At 42.6% G+C, this 20417-nt stretch overlaps 1 protein-coding gene across 3 annotated transcripts in view; it reads right to left on the bottom strand.

The window, feature by feature from the left end:
• FNTB (farnesyltransferase, CAAX box, beta) overlaps positions 1-11840 on the bottom strand; it is a 74502-nt gene extending 62662 nt beyond the window's left edge. For all 3 annotated transcript variants that reach the window (XR_009699434.1, XM_061180914.1, XM_061180915.1), the window contains exon 1: positions 11633-11840. Coding sequence is in view for 2 of the 3 variants with exons in the window: in XM_061180914.1 (XP_061036897.1) it covers positions 11633-11776 (144 nt within the window). In the remaining variant the exon portion in view is untranslated. The remainder of the gene's footprint in view (positions 1-11632) is intronic.
• Positions 11841-20417: the final 8577 nt, after the last annotated feature.

Genomic DNA, 20417 nt, shown 5'->3' with positions numbered 1-20417 from the left:
AGAGGGTAAAGTAATTTAGAACTTGACTTGTCAAGGATAAATAGAAATCCTAAGTGTCTTTTCTGTAAACACTAGTAAAAAGGGTTTAGCCATCTAGATAGGTGACCTTGATTTGTTCCATCTGCCAGAAGCCCAATTTGAATCCAACCCCTTGTAACTGATAGGTTTTATGTTGTACCTGACTCAGGACTGAAATTTTGGAATGGGAACTATGAGGCCTCTGTGTTTGTTTGTGTGTTCATATGTATCTATATGTGTGTTGTAGGCGTGTGATATTGCCAAAAATGAATTCATAAAAGAGCTCTACTTAACTGGCTTAAAAAAAATTAAGTGCTTATATAAATACTCAGAAATAGAAAATAGTCTGGCCAGAATGCATTTCAGGTTCATGTCATCTGAAAAATATTCAGTACTAAACTGATATCTGGTATTCAAGGTGGCTTAAGCTTGTTGGTTTGATTAACACAGACATGTTAGAGTCAACAATGATCAATGTCAAGTATAATCCTTCTGTTGTACCTAGGTTTATTAGAGGTCAAATAAGACCTTTTTCTGTTACAAATTTGTCAACAAGAAAAGTAACTCAATGTGAAAAAAACTTCTAAGAAAAGTAAGATATGTGTTTTTAGTAAAAGAAGGTGTGAAGAATGAAGAATACTGAAAAGAGTTATACATGATCAGGATTTTCTAGATTGGATTAAATTTAGTTGGGTAAATGGATTTTGCTGGGAATGCACTGGGACAGGACTGGATTTGGTATGAGTTTCTTTGCCTTTTAAGTGATCTGTATTTGTTTTTGAGATCTTCTGTAACTTTAGTTAAGGAATAAGTATTGTCTCACAGTGACCTATGATCTTATTTGACCAAGTGTTTTGAAACTTCTTGACAAGCTTCCCAAATGTCAACTTTTAATTAAGTTTCTTTTGATTTCCAGCTAACTTTGGGGTACTTTAGAGGGCCCCTGAGGTATCTTAAAGAGAAATATTTAACTAGGATTATTTGGTATGTTAAGTTAAATGTAATCATTCGTAATTCTGGTTATTATAACCAAGTTTCTTTATCGATTACACTGTTATCAGATGTTTAACCATGCCTTTTAAGTCTTTTGTCATTTACAGATATTTTTGTACTTTGATGCTGTCACAAAAAGTGCTTCATCATCAAGGAGATTCATAGAAAGGCCTTGGAAACAGTTACAACAGTTCCACACCAAGATGACGGCTATGCGAGGATTCCAGCCCATACTGACTTAGAACAAGGAGCTGTCTTGACCCTGGGGCCCCTAGATCAGGCATCCAGAGATTTTTACTCCCTGACAGGCAGGGTCGACGCCCCTACTGAAGCAGTTACAGAAGACGGACCATCGCCCTTCTGCTTCCCATAAGAATATGGGATAAAATCTCTGAGGGGGGAATGAAACAGGAGGGAAGGGGGCAAGGCACTACCCTTGAAAGAATGACATAGCCCGAGGACATGACATAAACTGATTAGAACCAAATGGGTCCAAGATGGCAGACAAGTCAACTTCCACTAGACCTTGAGCCTCAGTATACACTCATTGTAACACATCAGGAAGCTAAATGACACACCCACAGGCACCAAGACAGTTCTAAGACCAACCATAAGGATCAAAAAGTGGGCGGTGGCCCAATTCCTGGAAATCCCCGCCCCTTTCCAAAATAGCTGAAATACTCCTCCCACTCATTAGCTTATGCAATTACCCACCCCTATAAAAACTGACAACCCCTTACCCTGGTGCCTTTCTCACCTTCTGAGATGGCCCACACTCTGTCTGTGGAGTGTGTTTCTCTCTAAATAAATCCGCTTCTTATCTATCACTTTGTCTCTCACTGAATTCTTTCTGCGATGAGACATCAAGAACCTGAGCTTCATTAAGTTCTGAAACCAGGTGTGTGATCTCAGTTGGAGGACTGTGGGTTTTGGCCAGGTTCAAGTCCCGGCCTCGTGGGTTCAAGTCCCAATCCGAGTTTTGGCTGGGTTTGAGTCCCAATCTGAGGTGCATGGTTTCAACTGGGTTATCTCCACCTTTGTCCTTTTTTTTTTTTTTTTTTTTGGGCCGAGCTGCACAGCATGTGAGATCTTAGTTCCCCCGACCAGGGATGGAACCCATGCCCCCTGTGGCAGAAGCGAGAAGTCTTTAACCACTGGACCACCAGGGAAGTCCCTCCACCTTTGTCCTTGACAAGACTATCTCACAATTCTGTAGAGGTAGAATTTGCAGAAAACTGATAGTAATGCAAACAATTTCTGTCCAGAGAAATACAAATTGTATCTAGTAAAATGCAAGTAATTGTAACCCTATGAATATTGCCCAGTTTTGCATCCGTTTGCAAATTTACTTCAGCATCCCTATCTGACTGTAAAGGTGGTATGTTGAGTTCCTGTCTGAACTAGTTGTAATATCTTACTGGGTCCATGAGTCAAATAAAATCTTGGACATGTGTTCACTTTATATTTGTGTGAGTCATGATTTTATCTTCTTTTAAAATTTATCCTTGAACAGTTCATATGGCGGGGGTGGGGTGGGGGGGGTGGGGGATTAGGTGGAGGACAAACAGATACTCTCAATTTTCCTGTATATTTGACATTTTTTGTAATAAAAAGTTGGAGGAACCAAGATTCCATCACAACTACTTTACCTAGGTATAAGAAAGATTTTTGAAAAGTCAAATACATCTGCACACACACACACCAGTACATTTATATGTATAGTAGCTAAATAAATGTTTAAACCAATTAGAGAGTGTTTCTGTCAATTTAAAAGCAAATACTCTACAGTGTGACACCAGCAGAGACTTTCCTTGACCAAACTTTAGTCAGGCTCCTCTGAATCCTCCTCCCAACTAGGCCTTGACTTTTATACTTCTGTGTCCATCATCGTATCACCTATTTTTAGCAAGAATCCTGCTAAGTTGGTTTAGCCAGAATCCCCCGTCCCCACTATCTGATCAGGTTCCTCATCCTCCACCATCCCCCAGTGATGCCTGACCACCTTGGCCTGCCTTCACGTGGAATCCTTTTAAGTCAGTTTAGCCAGATTCCCCACCTACCTTTGATGATTCCTCTTACTAATTTACCATCCACCAATCCCCCCACCTTGCTCCTTGGCTATAAATTCCCACCTTTCCTTGCTGTTTTCAGACTTGAGCCCAATCTCTCTCCCCTACTGCAAAACCCCATCATAGCAGTCCTCCTTGAATAAAGTCTTCCTTTAACAAGTGTCATGAATAATTTTTTCTTTAACAATACCTCTCCACACCCACCAGCAGAATGACTAAAGTTGAAAAGAGGGAAAACACCAAATGCTGGCAAGGATGTAGAGGAACCAGAGCCCTCACACATTGCTGATGAGAGTGTAACATGTCTGATCACTCTGGAAAAGGCCAGCAGTTTCGTTTAAAACTAAACATACACCTACCCTGTGATCCAACAATTCCACCTGTAGGTTTTTACCCATGAAAACACATGATCATAAAAAGACTTCTACGAGAATGTTTATAGCAGCATTATTCATTATATCCAAAATCTGGCAACAGCTTAGTTGTCCATCAATAGGAGAATGGATTAAAAAACCAGCAACAGCAACCATTAGATCAAGTAGCTCAGAGGCAGTTTACCTGCAACCAAGCTGATCTTGTTAAAAATGTAAACTCTCAGGTCATAGATGTATAGAATCAGAAACTACTGGGATGGGGCCCACCCAGAGGATTCTTTTTAACAAGTCCTCCAGAGGATTCTGATGCATGCTGATTTTGATAGATCAAAGGTTTTTTTTTAGTAGTGGTAACAGTCACTGGATTTCAGCTCAGAGGCTGATGCTTGAGTTTGACTTCAAATAGGACCTTCTTAACTTATAATTATTGCTGGGGTTTTTTTAACCTGCTCACCACACTTTTCTTCTTCTTAATCAGCAAAGGATAAATGAAGGTGAGAAGGTAAAACATTCCTCTGAACAAATATCCTAATACTTTGAGTACAAAATTCAGAGGGAGGTCAGAGTTGACCTAGTCTCCTTAACCAGCTGGCATTCCTCTCTATCAAGGCTGAGATCCTTTATGAACCATGGGTTCTCAACCCTGGCTGCATATTAGAATTACCTGAGGAGCTTAAAAAATACTGATGCCTGGGTCCCACCCTCAAAGGTTCTGTTTTAATTGGTCTAGGGTACAACCCGGGGTGGTGGGGAAGACCAAAAGCTCCCCAGGTGATTCTAATGGTCAGCCAGGTTTGAGACCCACTGCCCTCACTGCCAATTCCCTTAAAAAAACCTTGTTTTAACATCAGGTGTTCCAGAAGTAACAAAGGAAAACTAAGTTTAAATCCTAAACCAAAATGAACACTAGAAAAAAGTTCCCAATGGCCTACAGATCCACAGGCTATGTTATCAGCAGTAACCTGCCTCATTCAAAGGACAAGTACTTATCATCACTATGCTATAATATTCAATAATCCTCCTCTAACAGCATTTTTCATTAAAGAATTCCTAAAAGCCCATGCATATATGAAAACTTGGTTTAAGGCAGAGATGGGAAAATCCAATATCAAAGGAAAAAACATGGACAGTAAGTGTTGCTGGTATAAAAATTACTTCCTACCTCTCATCCTAAAAATAAATAAATAAATTCCAGGTTGATTAAATTTGAACATGAAAAACTTGAGTCAAGTCATTAAAACAGCGTATAGGAGAATATCTTTATATTCTTGGGATAGAGAAAGATTTCTTCAAAAAGCCCAAACTATAAGGAAAAAGACAAAGAAGAACATAAATATAAGCAAGGTTAAAGGCAAACAAGAGCCTAAGGGAAGATATTTGGAACATATGTAAAAGATACTATTTTTCCCAAATTAAGACCGCTGACCACTAACAATATCAAGTCTTAGAGAGGATGTGGACAAAACAGATCTCCAGTACACCACTAACTAGTGCTTAAATTACTAGAGTCACTATGGAGGGCAACATGGTAGCAGGTAATAACACTGAAAAGGCAGACCCTACAACCCAGCAATTCTAACTCTCCAGTAGAGACATACCTAGAAAAACCCTTGCCTGCCCTCCCAAGCCTCTTTATAACATAACTTAGTCCTAACAGTACATCTCTCACTTTTCCAGTCATGAGGCACTTGATCACTTAGGATATGGCGAAAGGGGAACACAAGAGTTCAGAGGTAAGTCTACTAGTTTGTCAGAAGTTTACCCCTGCTTCTGACGGGGCACAGGCTAGGTGTTGCTACGTACAGAATGGTTTTACGTTTACTGAAGTTAAGATTATACACATTGAGGAGTCCTGGAATATGCCATCCCAAAATATGCCTCGTTGGCATATGGATTATTTTGAGCTAAAGGCCATTGATAACCAGGAGGTGAAGGAAAAGCTCTAAAAACAGGGCACTAAGTTTCCTTTTGTAAAGATGTCTCCCTCTCCACACCAGGAAGTGGAGGACTCCTAACAACTCTTATCTATGGAGAAGGCACGGACTTAAATCTGAATAACAAACCTTACTAATCAACTCTTGTTTACCATACTTTTCCTGGACTTAGGGGAAACATAAGTTGTCTCCCCAACCCAGAAGCCCCAAACCCTTTTCTTTGTTTTAGCCTAAAATGGCATATAAACTCAAGTTCTAACTACCCCTTTGGGTGACTCATCGATAGGTGCTCCCATGTGTACACAACAATGCACATGTTAATAAATTTCTGTTTATTTTTCTCTTGTTAATCTGTCTTTGGTCAGTCTAATTTACAGGACCCCAGCTAGAGAACCTAAGCTGGGTAGAGGAAAAGGTTTTTTCCTCCCCTACTATATATTTATATGGATGTATATGCACATGTATCTTTATATAATATAAACTAATAAATATATATTTGTGTGTGTGTGTATAGTCTGTGTACATGATATAAACTAGTATGTATATTACTTTGTGGTTTTCAACGATGGAGAGATTGTGTGAGAATCTAGGGGTCAGAGATGAAGTGACTGCACCCACGTCCCCAAGACTTAGGTGCCATGGCAACATAGATGCAGATCTAACCATCTGCCTGCATTCTTGACAGCTCTGTTTAAAAGATAGCTCCTGGAATTCTTCTAGAAATCCAATCGGAAGCACAGAATAATTTCCATTCATAGCTGAGTGGTAAAAAACAACAAATGCATTTGGAATGTTCTCTTTCACAGCTTCTATCTAAAGCAAATCTCATGATGCACCAACTTTCGTATCATAGACCTTCCCTTCTCCCTACATCTCCCCCTCTCTCCCAGAGGAGGACCCTTCCAGAAAGCAGATTTGCTGCCTGAGACTCATGCTAATGCTGAAGATGTGGTAAAAGAATCATTAATAGATTAACTATAAGAAAAGGATTCTTCCTAAAAAAAATTATCCCTCAGAAAAAACAAGTCACCTTATAAGAAATCCTTACAAAGTAACTCTTGATGTGGGGAGTTCTTTCGATTCCTTATTTTGAATACAAAGTGCGAGTTGGGGTTGACACATCATCCTGAAACAACCTCAGTCAAGGTCTGGTGTTGGCTGCCTACAGAAGTCAGCTGATGGTATCAATGAAAGGAGACAAATTAAACACAGATTTAATTCCTGGGGATATGAACTCACACTTGCATGTGCAAACTGCCACTGTAAACCTTTTTAAAGATCACTTTAAAAGTTAATAAAGTGTTTAAGTTGCGATGATCAAAGATATGCATGCACCAACTGGACACACTGTAAAAGAATTATAATTGTAACTTGTGATAAAATATTCAATATCTTCCCCATATTTAAAAGGGATGTATCTCAAAAAACTGCAAGTGTGGTCTGCAAAAACATATTCACTGATCCAAAGTATAGCTCCAGTGATGATAAAAACACAAAGGTCAAAGATAGATGTGAAGAGTTTGAAGACAAATGTTTTATGAATATGAGGAGGAGAAAGAACAATATTTCTAGATTAGTGTGATTTTATAAAGTATGTGATTTTAAATAGGCATAGGTACCTAAATTTAAAATGCAAATCGTGTAAACAAGCATTTGGTTTGTTTACCTACATACCTAATAGTATGTGTATTCTCGAGTTGACCAAAAAACACTTTAGGGGACTTTTTAATAGGGAAAATGGGGAAATTTTGATATTTGCAGTTTCTTATAGTTGGGCAACATGGTATATGCTGAATTTCAATAAGATAAAATTGATTCACATAGCTAGCCTACTGACCACTTAACAAGCAGGGCTCTGGTGCCGTCTATCAGAATCATAAAAATCTAGTTAGTGTGACTATATTAAGGGACTTGCTCCACCTCTGTTTAATAATCTTTCAGATACTAGAACCTGAAACAAGTCAACAGCAGGAGTTCGGGATTCATTCCTGGATCCCTAATGTTCCCTCCTTCAGGATCTGCAGTGGTGCAATGCCCGTCACTTGCAGTCAGCTCTTTAGCCTGGCTCTTCATCCAGTCCCCACCCGCCACCAGCACTCATTCATCATCAGGTCAGCCCCACCCATCCAGCTGACCTAATTCCCTACCACAGCCAACCAGGTCTTTCCCTCGTAACGGCTCCTCCCACTGGCATGGCTGCCGCCCCAACTCCATCCTTTACAGCCTAACCCCAGTCCCACATCCTCCATGAAGTCGTCCTGACCACCTCACCCCACGACAGATTGGCTTCCACTCCCTGAAATCCTCATGCAATGCAGTCATAATTTAGCACTTCATTACATGCTCTGCTGAGTCATTCTGTGATTGCTTCCGGTATATTCTTTTTTTTTTTTTTTTCCCTCTAAGAGAAAAGAATTTTGACTGAGACAAATAATTCTTCTAGATTCCCCTCAGAGTTGACTGGCACTTGACTGAATGTTGTCTAATGACATCATGCCATTTCAAATGGAGAATGTTTCTGCCCCTGTCCAAGCGCAGTCTAAAGGGAAAACAAAAGTAGTACCTTCAGTAACAACTGTTGTTGGCAAACCTGCTACCTCTGAGATTGTACCAGTATTACCCTACCGGCCTGAATCACAGAGCATTTGCAATGGGGTGACTGCAGGTGGCACAAAAAAGGAAGACAATCACTAATAATACAACCACATCTTGCTTTCTGGAGTCATAAAAGGTTCTCCGAGCATCAAATTCATCAGCTTGTCAAGAAATAAAACAGCCTGTCACAACAGAGACCTTCAAAAGATACCCAGAATCTCACCACTGCTCATTACCTCTATACTACCACAGCCCTGAGGCGAAGCTGCCATCACGTGTCACCTGCAGTACTGCAACAGCCACTAACTGGTTTCCCTGCACCCACGCTCACCTCCTCACAATCTACTCTCAACAGTGACCTAAATGAGCCTGCTGAAATGCTCAACAGACTGTGTCAAAACCCTCCAATCATAGATCAGTCTGACTCCTGGTAGGAAACAGATGGCACATTCAAAGTGGGTGATTTGAGGAGAGTTCATATCATAACACAGGGGCTAGCAACACAAGGGTACTTCATCCCCTTCTAGACCTGAAATGTGAAGAGAAGGGGTAGAGAGGGAGACAGAGAGCTCCACGGAGAAGGCACCTAATTGGAGATGTGACCTTAAGTCTAGAGACACTCCAGCCCACACAATCCTGAGGGAAGGGAATATATACGCCAGTCTCATCCTTCTCCCTCACTCTCATCCCCTATCAATACTCCCCATGGCCAAATGCAAACAGAAGGCAGAAAGCAAGGTTGCCTGTCAGTGCAGGTCCACCTCCTGGGGCACATCTACAGAGCAGGGTAGAAAAGGGTAGAGTGAATCTGGGGAGGTAAATGGAAGCTATTCAGCCAAATGGCTTCCCATCTCAATCAGGGTATCTGAAAGTACGAGATCCAACCTTATCTCCTGTTTTGTTTGCTAACCTCCCTACTCAGTGGCTCTCCACTCACCAGGCACACCCCTGCCTCAGGTCCTTTGTACTTGCTGCCTTCTCTGCCCAGAATGCTTTTCCCCCAGATACACACATGGCTTGTCCCCTCACCTACTTCAGCTCTCAGCTAAAACATTACATCAGCAGAGGTTTCCTTTACCACCTTATATAAAAACCTCCCTTGCTCCTATCCCACCCATGCCTGGCACATCTATCTCCCTTATCTTGCTTTATTTTTCTCCACAGCACTTCTCTCTAACATTAGATAGATAGATGGATAGATAGATATTTTTTTCTCCTTTTTAATTGACTGCCTCTCTGGCCTAGAACAAAAGTTTCATAAAGGCATCCACTTGGCCTCTTTTGTTCACTCCCTTATGCCCAGTGTCTAGAACAGTGCCTGGCACAAAGAAGGCACTCACGTATTTGTTGGATGAATGAAAATGAATGAATGGAACAGAAGAACCCATAGCTAAGGACTCTTTCCACTGTTCAGAGGTTTAACTCCTATCATCAAATCATTGTTAAGCAAATAAATAGGCTCCTGATAATCAGATAGGAAGCAGGTGACAAGCATTTTTTATTGGCAATGGCACAAAATTGAGTGCTGTCAGTAAACCCCTAAGAATAAATGGAATCTTCAGTCAGAACCAAAGGAATAACAGCAGTGTCTTCTGTAAACAACTCCTAGCAAGGTTGTTTTTTCTTATGACTATATCATCATTAACCTACCAACCTAGTCCTTCTCTAAGACTCAGTCTTCTCATCTGTAAAATGTGTAAAGATTGAATGATACAATGTATGGAGAGTATTGGGTATGGAACCCAATAAATGGACACTATAATGATTATTAAAACACTGAGGAAGCCATGAGAATGAGATACTATGTTATCTTCCTATGATCTGTAACTGATTATCCTAGACTTTTAAAATGTGAGCTGGAATAATGACATGGAAAAGAAGTATAAGATGCTTTACTATCCACCACACAGTTGAGCCTAGATCTGAAAGACATCCTACAGTACCAGTGCTCCATATCAGAACCTAGTTTCCACACCTGGCCCAGACCTTGGCCAACCCTTTTGCAGGCCAGTACCTTGTTGCATCCATTTCTGCATCGCTCATTATATCTAAGCACTTAGAACATAAGTGCTGGTTCTTCCCTCATAGGAACTAAGCAGGGCATGTGACTGAAAAAATAGTGTAAGCAAAAGAGAAAGAGCAGATCAGTAAAGCTCCTGGTGATGCTCCTGTTTTTGACTTACCCCTCTAACCATGGAAGTCTCTGTTCTGGTCCGTAAATTAGACCAAATTCTGATTCCCTTTTCTCCACTAACATTTTATCTATCCATAGCCTTATCCGCTGGGTCAATTCAGTTAACTACGCAAAAGGTGACCCCATAGTCTTAGGTCAGATAAAAAGAAAAAGGCTTGACCTGAATCCATTCAACAATCCATCACTACTTAGGAATACTGCAAAGATCCTGTAGTAGCTTTTTCATTGATGGGAGATTTCTCTGCAATTTTTTGCAGAAGATTTCTGTAGAAGGACACACTGGTGGGCTAACTAACCTGGGAAGCTAGATTCAAAAGATAAGTTTCCTTTCTACCCTAAAACCCATGAAACTTAAATCTCCAGTTAAAATATTCCCTCTGCTACTATGTGTATACGTGTGTATTCAAGCCCTTGTTTTTGTTATTTTAGTCATAAATATACAATATAATTATTATCATTACTAATTTTTGCCAAAATTGAGGCTTCCAACCTCAGGCATGAAAATCAAAGCAGGTCCCTCTAAGATTAACCCTAGGGATTGATCTTACAAAGAGATCTTATTTTAGCAAGCAGCCTGATGCTTACTTGTTAGTGCTAAAAAAAAATCATTCTGATCACTTCTCCTAGTGACAGATGGGTAACCATTTCCATAATAACTAACTTGGGACCAATTCCAATTGAGGAACGAGAAGAAAAACAAAACTATAAGTCACTACTCATTCTGCAAACACGTTTCAAAGTGATAGGTCCCATCTACTTCGAGGCCTCAGTGAATGGCAAGTAGTACAAAATTCACACTCTTATTACAGCACTTCCCAAACTGTGCTGTTTTCCTCTCTGTCTTCCCCAACCAGGCTGTGCCATGCTCCTGATCAGGGGCTGTTTTATTTCTTTGCATTTCCAGAGTTCGACATTGTGACCAACACGCTGCTGGTGCTCAAATGACTGAATGGCTACTAAAATGTCCCCCCACGAGGCAGGCGTCAAACCTGGCACTGTGGGTCATAAATTAAACATCACGGAATGGCATGACCGCAGTCTGGCCACTTCTTTTCCCCTCTATGTCCCAAAGCTATGAGCAGGGTGGGGAAAGTGCATTATCCATACGAGAACCTCCCGATGTCCGGCAAAATGGAGTGGGCTGTCCGACCCACCCGGGCTGCTTCAGTCCTCCAGGCACAGAACAAGATTCTCTCCGCTCCCTAAGGCAGAGAGGACCCAGGTACTGTCCTCTCCCTCCAACCTTGACAACGACCCCTCCCCAACCCGGCCCCACAAGCATTCCATTCTCCAGCCCAAGCCTGGGCGCCGTGAGCTTCCCAGAAGGGGGGGCGCCGCGGTGCACTGTGGGAGCTGTAGTTCCCGGGTGGGTTCCGCACCCCGGCGGCCCCGAGGACCAGACTCCCGCTCCCAGAAGCCCCCGCGCGGGCGCCTCGCCCAGTCAAGCCAGCTCACCTGTTCCATGGACGTGACTGTTTCTACCGAGTCGTCCTGCAACCGCTCCCGCGCGTGCTCGGGCCTCAGACTGTACAGCGGCTCTGACCAGACAGGGGAGGAAGATGGAGGGCAACAGTAGGTGAAGGAACTCGGAGAAGCCATGCTCTGGAAAGCAGCAGGCGGTGTATAGGACTCAGCTTCGTCAAAGAACAACGCGCCTTGAAACTCTAGCGGGCTAAGGCGCTACGGCGAGCGGGTAGAGTCAAAAGATTTTGAACGCGAATCGCTCCTGCCGCCTACACAACCTCAGGGAGTGAGTTGCTGGAATGCTGCCGCCCCCCATTGGGCAGAGGAGCTGCTGCAAGAGGCTCAGTTTCCTGGCGCGCAAGGAAGGACGTGTACATCTGAATTTCGTTTCCCACACACACACCTTTTCAACATTCTGCTCATTCTCACTTACTTATGTCAGTAGTTCACAGTTTCGGGTGCCCAAGAACCCAATGAGGGTAACTTTTAAAGGCATTTCTGACAGCTCGCCTGATTGCCTCAGTCATACTATTATGAACAGAATTATTGCGCACCTTTGGGTACGTGACAACCGCCCAGGAGAAGCCAGCAGCTTCTCCACAAAGGAATTGCCATCTCAGTAGTCAGTGATGGAGGGAAGTGGCACTGCAATTCTCTCCTATCAAATTGGGGGTTACAGTGCAGTAGCAGGAACTAAAACTCAGTAGGAGGGACAAGTGTAAGTGAAACAACCAAGAAAGTATTCACTCATTTATTCAGCAATTTTTTTTATAGAGCACCTACTACATGTCAGGCACCCGTGCTAGGCCTCAAGAATACAAAAGTGAACAAAACAAACAAGGCCCCCTCCCCTTGAGAACCTTACAGCCTAATGGAATTGATAGAATTAAGTGAACAAACACAAAAAAATCTGTGAACACTTGTGATGAATTGTATAAAGAAAAATAACAGGGTCTATGAGAGAAAGTAAAGGAGGAGGGGACTAATTAGATTGGGTGGTCTGGCCAAGCCTCTCTGAGTAAGTGACATGTAAGCCAAGACCTGAAGGATGACAAGGAGCCATCCGTGTGAACAACATGGGGAAGAGCCTCATGAGGGAAGGACCAGCAAGCTTGACAGAACACGCCATAAATATACTCATGTGTGTTTGTATTCATTCTGATGTTTAATCTGAAGGTGTTCTGAATAAAAGAAATTCCTATTGAGTGGGGTTAATCATCATATATGCCTCCATTAAATGTTCAAGTAGTGATTTTAGGAAAACCCTGCTACCTTTGGACAAGCAATAGAAGAGGACCTCTTTCAGGGCCCATAACAAAAAGACTGCACCAAAATTATAACACCAAGAGGTTAAACTATTTAGAGTGGGGGTGAGGGTTTTGGGAGTGGGAGAAGATAAGATAATAACAGGCTTTCCAGATAGACACAAACCCAACTTCCTGCTCGGAGCATTTTACTCTGTTCCCACTAAATTCCAAGCCACATGTCTAGGACCCAGGGAACCGTGGTGCGATCCTTCACAGCCAGCCATTCCCCTGTTCTCAGTCTCCGGTGTCTAAGGATGGCCTAAGGGCCTCAGGTAGGTAAACACTATCAGCCTGTCCATTTTAGAGATACCGTTGCTGAGTTAAGTCCTGGAGGTGCCGGAATATTTCTAAATCTGGAAATAAGGACTGTGTGGGTTAGGGTCACAGATATGGCTGTACAACGTGAAATAGTCTCATTATTATTTCCTCTGCATTGGCATCTTATTGTCTTTCCCTTAGTTCTATTCTGGAAAAAATGATCTGTTAAGGTCTGGGTCATATCTAAGGATTCTGCCTTCTTTGTAAAGCATTGCTTTGCCAGCTAGAAATTTAAATTGAGCTACTGAAAGAGTAGCTGGAGCAGTTTTGTAACAGATTATTACATCTGTTACTGGTACACCTAAAGCAATTGCCAATTGTATTCAGGAAATAGAATTCTATTTCTGAAATGCAATCTCCTCCACAGTGGGATCTGAACCATGTTAATGGGGGCGTGGCAAGAGTCTCCTGCAGGATAGTGTCTGTTCATGTGCTGGGCACTGAACTAAGTGCTGAGGAGAGAGTGGTGAACAAGCCACACACATTCTCAGCCCTTACGGGTCTTGTGATTTACCAGAAGAAACAGACATTAAACAGTCCTTACAGAATTGACTGGTTTATTGCAGTTGAGGGAAATGGCATGAGGGAGAAAGAAGCACAGCACACTGTGAGACTGCATAGCAGGGGAGACTGAAGGTAGTCTGGAGGATCATGAGGAAATGAGTTAACTCACCCAGGCTGAGAGAACATACCAGGCAGAGGAAACCCAATGACAACAAAATCAAGTGAAACAAGGAATGGAAAATATGAGGAGTTTATACTCTTCGTAGCATCAAGATTTTTCAGCCTTGGATCAGCAGCGGCCCACCAGTCGTCCTTCCTCTGAGTTTAATAAAATGACTCATTCAAGAAGCAGAATGTACATAAATACTGGCGGTATGGCAGAGAGAATGATGTATTTACAAGAGAAAGTCTTAGCAATGATAATTAATTAATAGTCACTCCAGCTGGGACCGCAGATGGTTTGGGTTTATTTTACCCAGTGTATGATATTTTTCTAAATTAAACTGTGAACTGTAATTGTTTTTTAAAAAAATAATATAAAATGTGGATAGTGTTATTTTGCACTTCTATCTAGAGCAAGAAAATAAGAAAAAAAAGTAAAGGTCTAAATGAACCACTAGAGGGCACTTCTGACCCTAGAGTAGCTTCTAGAGTAAACTTTAAAATTGCTCTCACTGCATTACTCACATAAGTCCCTATGTCAGCAAGGATTGTTTCCTTTAATATCTTGCAAATCTATGTAATAATACATATTTTGGAGAGTTTGGAAATTAGAAAGAACTCATCCATTATCCTGCTAGGTAATTAATTTTTCTCCCCCACAATTACTTCTCTACCTGCATCTGTGGTCTCCTACTCTGCCTTTCCAGTCCGTCCCTCCTGTCTCCTGGATACAAGTGTTACCCAGCTCTTACCTAGGGCCAATCCCTCCCTCCCCCTCATGCCCATTCTCCCTTGACTCTCTTAAGACATCAAATTGTTCCTGTACTTGATCATGCCCATCACCCACAAACAGGCTACTTCTCCATTCATGGGGAAAAAAAAGACATTTTTAACCCTCTTGATTCCACTCCTTCTTCAGCTACCTCCCCATTTCCCATTCCCTCTCTACCAGTCGCTCCAATTCCTCTCCTCCCACTCTCTTGAACCCATTCCAAACTGGCTTCCCCATTGGCTCGTGTCAAGTCCCCATTAAACTTCTAATTGCTAAATCCAAGGGCCAGTCTCAGCCTTTGTCTCATCTTCCTACCTGACCTCCTAGCAGCATGTGACAGGGTTGATCATTCCCTTCCCCTTGAAATACCTTCTTCTTGTAGTGTCTAGCACCGGCCTTTGCTATTTCCTCATCTCCCTCATGCTGTAACTTCGGAGTCCCTCAGGGTTCTCTGTCTACAATCACTCACCTGTAGCTCAGACAGTCCCAGTATTTCAAATACCACCAGTAGATTGAAAACCCCCTCATTTATATCTCCAAACTGGATCTCTCTTCTGAACTCGAGTTCATCTCTCATATCCTATTTGCATTTCCACTTAGATATCTAATACAATCAGTCCCCTACATACGAACGAGTTCCGTTCTGAGTGCATGTTCATAAGTCCAACAAAGTTAGCCTAGGTACCCAAGTAACACAATCGGCTATATAGTACTATACTGTAAAAGGTTTATAATACTTTTCACACAAATAATACATGAAAAACAAACACAAAAAATAAAGAAAACACTTTTAATCTTACAGTACAGTCCCTTGAAAAGTACAGTAGTACAGTACAACAGCTGGCATCCAGGGGCTGGCATCCAGTGAACAGGCAAGAAGAGTTACTGACTGGAGGAGGGAGAGGAGGTGGGAGATGGTAGAGTTGAAGGATTGTCAGCAATAGGAGACGTGAGTCTCCTATTGTCAGCAATAGGCACATAATAGGCACTGAATAAGTTAAATGACTCAAATGATTTCCAGTCACTGTAATAAACATTTGAGTGCTTGTTTGTGTAACATACTGTAGAAGATGATGACAATGAACATAATACTAGCCTTACCCTTCAGGAGCTTACTAGCTAATAAATACAGAAACTATAAATATAAATAAAGTAAACATACAAAATATAAATATAAAATAATAAATAGAGATAGACATAAAATAAGACATAATACACACACAAAATGTAGTGGGAGAAAATAGGAAAGGAATAATTCATTCTAATCTATTAATGAAGATGGCTTTTTTTTTTTTTTTTTTGGCAGCACTGCAGCTTGTGGGATCTTAGTTCCCTGACCAGGGATTGAACCCAGGCCCCCTGCAGTGGAAGCCCGGAGTCCTAACCACTGGACCGGCCAGGGAATTCCCAAAGATGGTCTTTTAATATATAACACTTGTGTTTAGTAATAGTTTCAATAGAGTAAATATTCTCTGGTAAAGATTTTAAAATAATTACATTAGAATGTGGAAATTGTGAAATTCTATTTTCATTCTTATTTCCTGTAGCACACACAATGTACACAAATATTGAATCATTTTGTTGTGCACCTGAAACCAATATAATGTTATATGTCAATTATACTTCAATAAAAAAAGGAAGGAAGGAAGGGAGGGCGGGAGGAGGGGATCATCCTGTTCACAGCATCCTACCTCTTGCTTACTTCAATTAATGATTATTACAGTCACCATTCCATGGCAGCCCACCTCCCTCCTCCTTGTTCTCTCTAACCTCTGTCTGGTCTCTATTCCATCCTAGATTTTCCATCCGTATCAGCAACGTCACCCCGGCCGATGCCTGCACCTACTACTCTGTGAAATTTCGGAAGGGGAGCCCTGAGGGGAAAAAAGTTTCAAATCACTCCAAAAAGAACAGCTTTCTGAACAATGATTTTATGGCACAGAGAACAACTATGAGCTTCTCAGAAAGCAATGTATCATCAATTACACGTACCTGCATTATTTTATTGTGTCAAATATTGATATAAAATTAATCACATTATATATTACTAATCATTACATAGACTCTACTACTGAAAACCTGTACAAAAGTATTGACTTTTAGTCCTGCTTGGGATTTACTGTGGTGAAAACTATTTTACCAGCACATACAAAATTGAAGCCAATTAAAAAGCATTGTTCACATTGAGAAATCGGAGAAATGATTATTTTTCTTTTAATTAATTTATTTATTTGTTTTTATTTTTGGCTGTGTTGGGTCTTCGTTGCTGTGCGCGGGCTTTCTCTAGTTGTGGCGAGCGGGTACTACTCTTTGCTGCGGTGCGTGGGCTTCTTATTGTGGTGGCTTCTCTTGCTGCGGAGCATGGGATCTAGGCACATGGCCTTCAGTAGTTGTGTCACGCGGGCTCTAGGCACGCGGGCTCAGTAGCTGTGGTGCACAGGCTCAGTAGTTGTGGCTCACGGGCTCTAGAGCGCAGGCTCCGTAGTTGATGGCACATGGGCTTAGCTGCTCCGCGGCATGTGGGATCTTCCCAGGCCAGGGATCAAAACCAGGTCCCCTGCACTGGCAGGCGGGTTCTTAACCACTGCGCCACCAGGGAAGCCCAGGAGAAATGATTTTTAAAACTGTTAAGAGGCAATGCTAGACGTGTACACTCCAGAGCCAACCAGTGACTCTCAAACTAGTCTGTGCCTTTAAAAATACAGATTCTCCTGGGTGTCAGTGCAGGCCTACCCAATCAGAATCTCTGGGGCTGGATCCCAGGCACGTGTATTTTTAAAGCTGTGACGCTGATACACAGTCAGGGTTGGAAGCCACCCCAGCCTTCTTTTTATGTGGCAGAAATGCTGGCTGTTCACTAGAGGTCTGATCCCTTTCCATAGGGGGCACTGCAGCTGGGAAGTGACAGCCCATCAGTCCCCCTTGCATGTAGGCAGGGCCTTCTGACTGAGTTCTGGCCAATGTAACGTGGGCAAAAGTGATGTCCACCACATGCAGGCCTGGCCCTCTGCAACCTTCTACTCACCCTCTATTTCCTCTCTTCCCCTCCCTGCCAGCAGGCGGTTGATGCCTAGGGCAGCCCTCCCTAGGCTGTTGAAATTGAGATTTTTAACTTTTTAGGCCCTCCCTAGAAAGTTAAAAGTCTCAATTAACATAGAGATCTTCAGTGTTTTACTCCACTGGACAAATGGTAAAATAGATCCAAAATGATTTTCTGGACAAATGTTTCAACATCTTCCAAATGTGTATTATTACCACTCCTTCCAAACAGTATTTTTGAAGTTTGCTAACTTATCACTACAGGGTCAACTCTCCCCACCCCTGCTGAGTGTCCCAAAGTTTCATCTTCCCTACCCCAGTGTCACAGAGCCCCTCCTTCCCTGCTGTCTACAAGGCAGCCTCAGAGGGGGTGTAGGTGTATATGCTCTTGGCTCAAAAGCTTGCCCTCTTCCCTCTTTCTTCGTCATTTCAGAGTCTCTTCCTTTATTTATCAGAGATAGAAAAGAAAAAGGATGTGAATGGAAGACAATACTGTATTGAGATAATCAGGGCACACGGGGTTCCATCTGTTTCTCCTAATCCTGAGATAAGGAAGAAATCCTTCTGCTAGGTGAGCACAGTACCTACAGTCACCCAGAGTTGGAAACCCGAGTGTGAGTCTGGAAGAAGCATAGCATTTTGCTAATGAGGAGTCCCACGGTCCAACTGTGCTGAGTCTTGGCAGTGGGCTGCCTGTTGGCGCATTTCTCCAGTTAATTTAGCTGTTGTTACAGCAGATCCCACAGTGGTGCCCTTGCTGGCTGTTTAAACAGGGAGCATGCTCAGTGTGGCTAGGCTGTGGGTGGCAGGGAGCAGGGCAGGCACTTGTCTCTCTGGTAAAAGAATCAGTATAACATACTGGAGAGACTGATTCTTGGGGCCTTCTTGTGGGAGAGACATCCAGCAACCATTCCTCGGATGGCTCCCAGCTCTACTAAAGACTGCCCCAGTCCAAGCTGACCTCCACTGGGGAGGATGCCAAAATGTCCCACTGAGTGAGTAAGGTAAGGGGACGAAATTAAGTATTTCCTTTACAAAGACGCTGGTTAAAGCAAACTCTGTTGTCTCCACTAGTTTATGTGGTTCTTTTGCTAACATTGTCCCCAAATCTCAGCTTCTCAGGGGCACGCGCGCACACACACACACACACACACACATAGAGAAAAGGAAAGAGAGAATATCTCTCTATGATGGCTCTGAAAGTAGCCAAGCCAGGATGAAAAAACTAGAAGCTTGGGCTTCTAGACTATTCCGTTTTTGCTTTTGTTTTGGTTTTTTAAGCAATGTAAGCTACTGAATTTGAAGTCTAGTATGATGAAATCTCTTCCATTTTTTATAAGTCTGAGCACTCATTTCCCTGGATTTGTTCAGGAAACCGCACTCCCTTTCCTGTCTTACCTAGGGAAAGCCATTTCCTTTAAAGCGAAGTTCCTTCTTGGACTAGGGACTTACCTCAGGTTGCATCTTCTTTCCTGTTCCCCTGACAGAAGCAAGCAGAGAGCCACTAATGGTCCCAGTAAGGAGGCCTGTGGAGAGTATTGACCATTACAGTGCTGACCGATGGTAAAGCAGCTGCAGTGCCCAAAGCGGGGCAGGCTGAGCTGAACCTGCACCCTGGCCAGCCGTGTATGGAGGTGTGGATGAAAATCACAGCAGGACGGCGGGAGTCCCTTGAAAACACCCCTGACCATCTGTGGGAAATACTTACCACCCACATATGCATAGGGAAATCACTGCGGGGTGATTTCCGTCCCTCAGCACTTACTGAGTACTGGGGTTCAGTAACATGCTCAAGACTGCACAGCTGGTGAGTGGAGGAGCTGGGACTCGAACCCAAGTGGGCCCGACTCCAGAGCCTGCGGCATGCACCTGAAACCCAATGTAAAGCCGTGAACAGAAACACACCTGGACATCTTAGTGGAATCCACAGGATCGTTTTCCTTGGCTTTTAATGCCATCAAAGTAACTATCAGGTTCAGGATTTTTCCCTCTTTATTATAAATTTATACACTTTGCCTGAAATATAGCTCTTCAAGCAAAGTAAATGGACTTACTGCTTTCCTTGACCTACTACTGAAAAATACATTCTCCATCAAATACTCAGCCTGAAAACAAACACACACACTTTTTCATCACTTTTTAAAGATTTAATGGGCTAGACTTGTTCTCCCTTAAAACTTATGCTCAGGAATAGGCAATTTTCTAGACTCCAGAGAGCATTTATTTGCCTCTCTCTTGTGCTAACACATTCAGTGATAGTAAATTAGGTCTTGAAAGAGGCCCATTCATTGTTTGGTTCCATTGGTGTGCACCAGCAGAAATACTCAGTGGGCTGAAATAATGTATTGGCATCCTGAGCACCAACCCTAAGCAGCTTAGATCCAAAACAGAGACTTGCTTGCACAACACTTCCAAAGGATTGTGCATCTGGAAATGTTTTTATGATCAGCTATCTTTTCAGCCTGGTGAAGGAGGTCAGTAGACATTTTCCCTGTTTAAATGGGATGGGGGGGGGCGCGGTTGGAGGGAGGCCACAGTCACACAAGGTTATGGAGAAGCCAGATGGCAGAGAGGGAGAATTCTAGCAATAACTCCCCAGGGTTCCTGGAGACCGCGACTTCCAGAGTAGACCGGTGCTTGAATCGCGATCCAGATCAAGGCCTTCCGACCCAGG

Source organism: Eubalaena glacialis, chromosome 2 (assembly GCF_028564815.1).
Source record: "Eubalaena glacialis isolate mEubGla1 chromosome 2, mEubGla1.1.hap2.+ XY, whole genome shotgun sequence".
NCBI lineage: Eukaryota > Metazoa > Chordata > Mammalia > Artiodactyla > Balaenidae > Eubalaena > Eubalaena glacialis.
The sequence above is the reverse complement of the archived record's forward strand: the minus strand, read 5'-3'. Positions and strand labels throughout refer to the sequence as shown.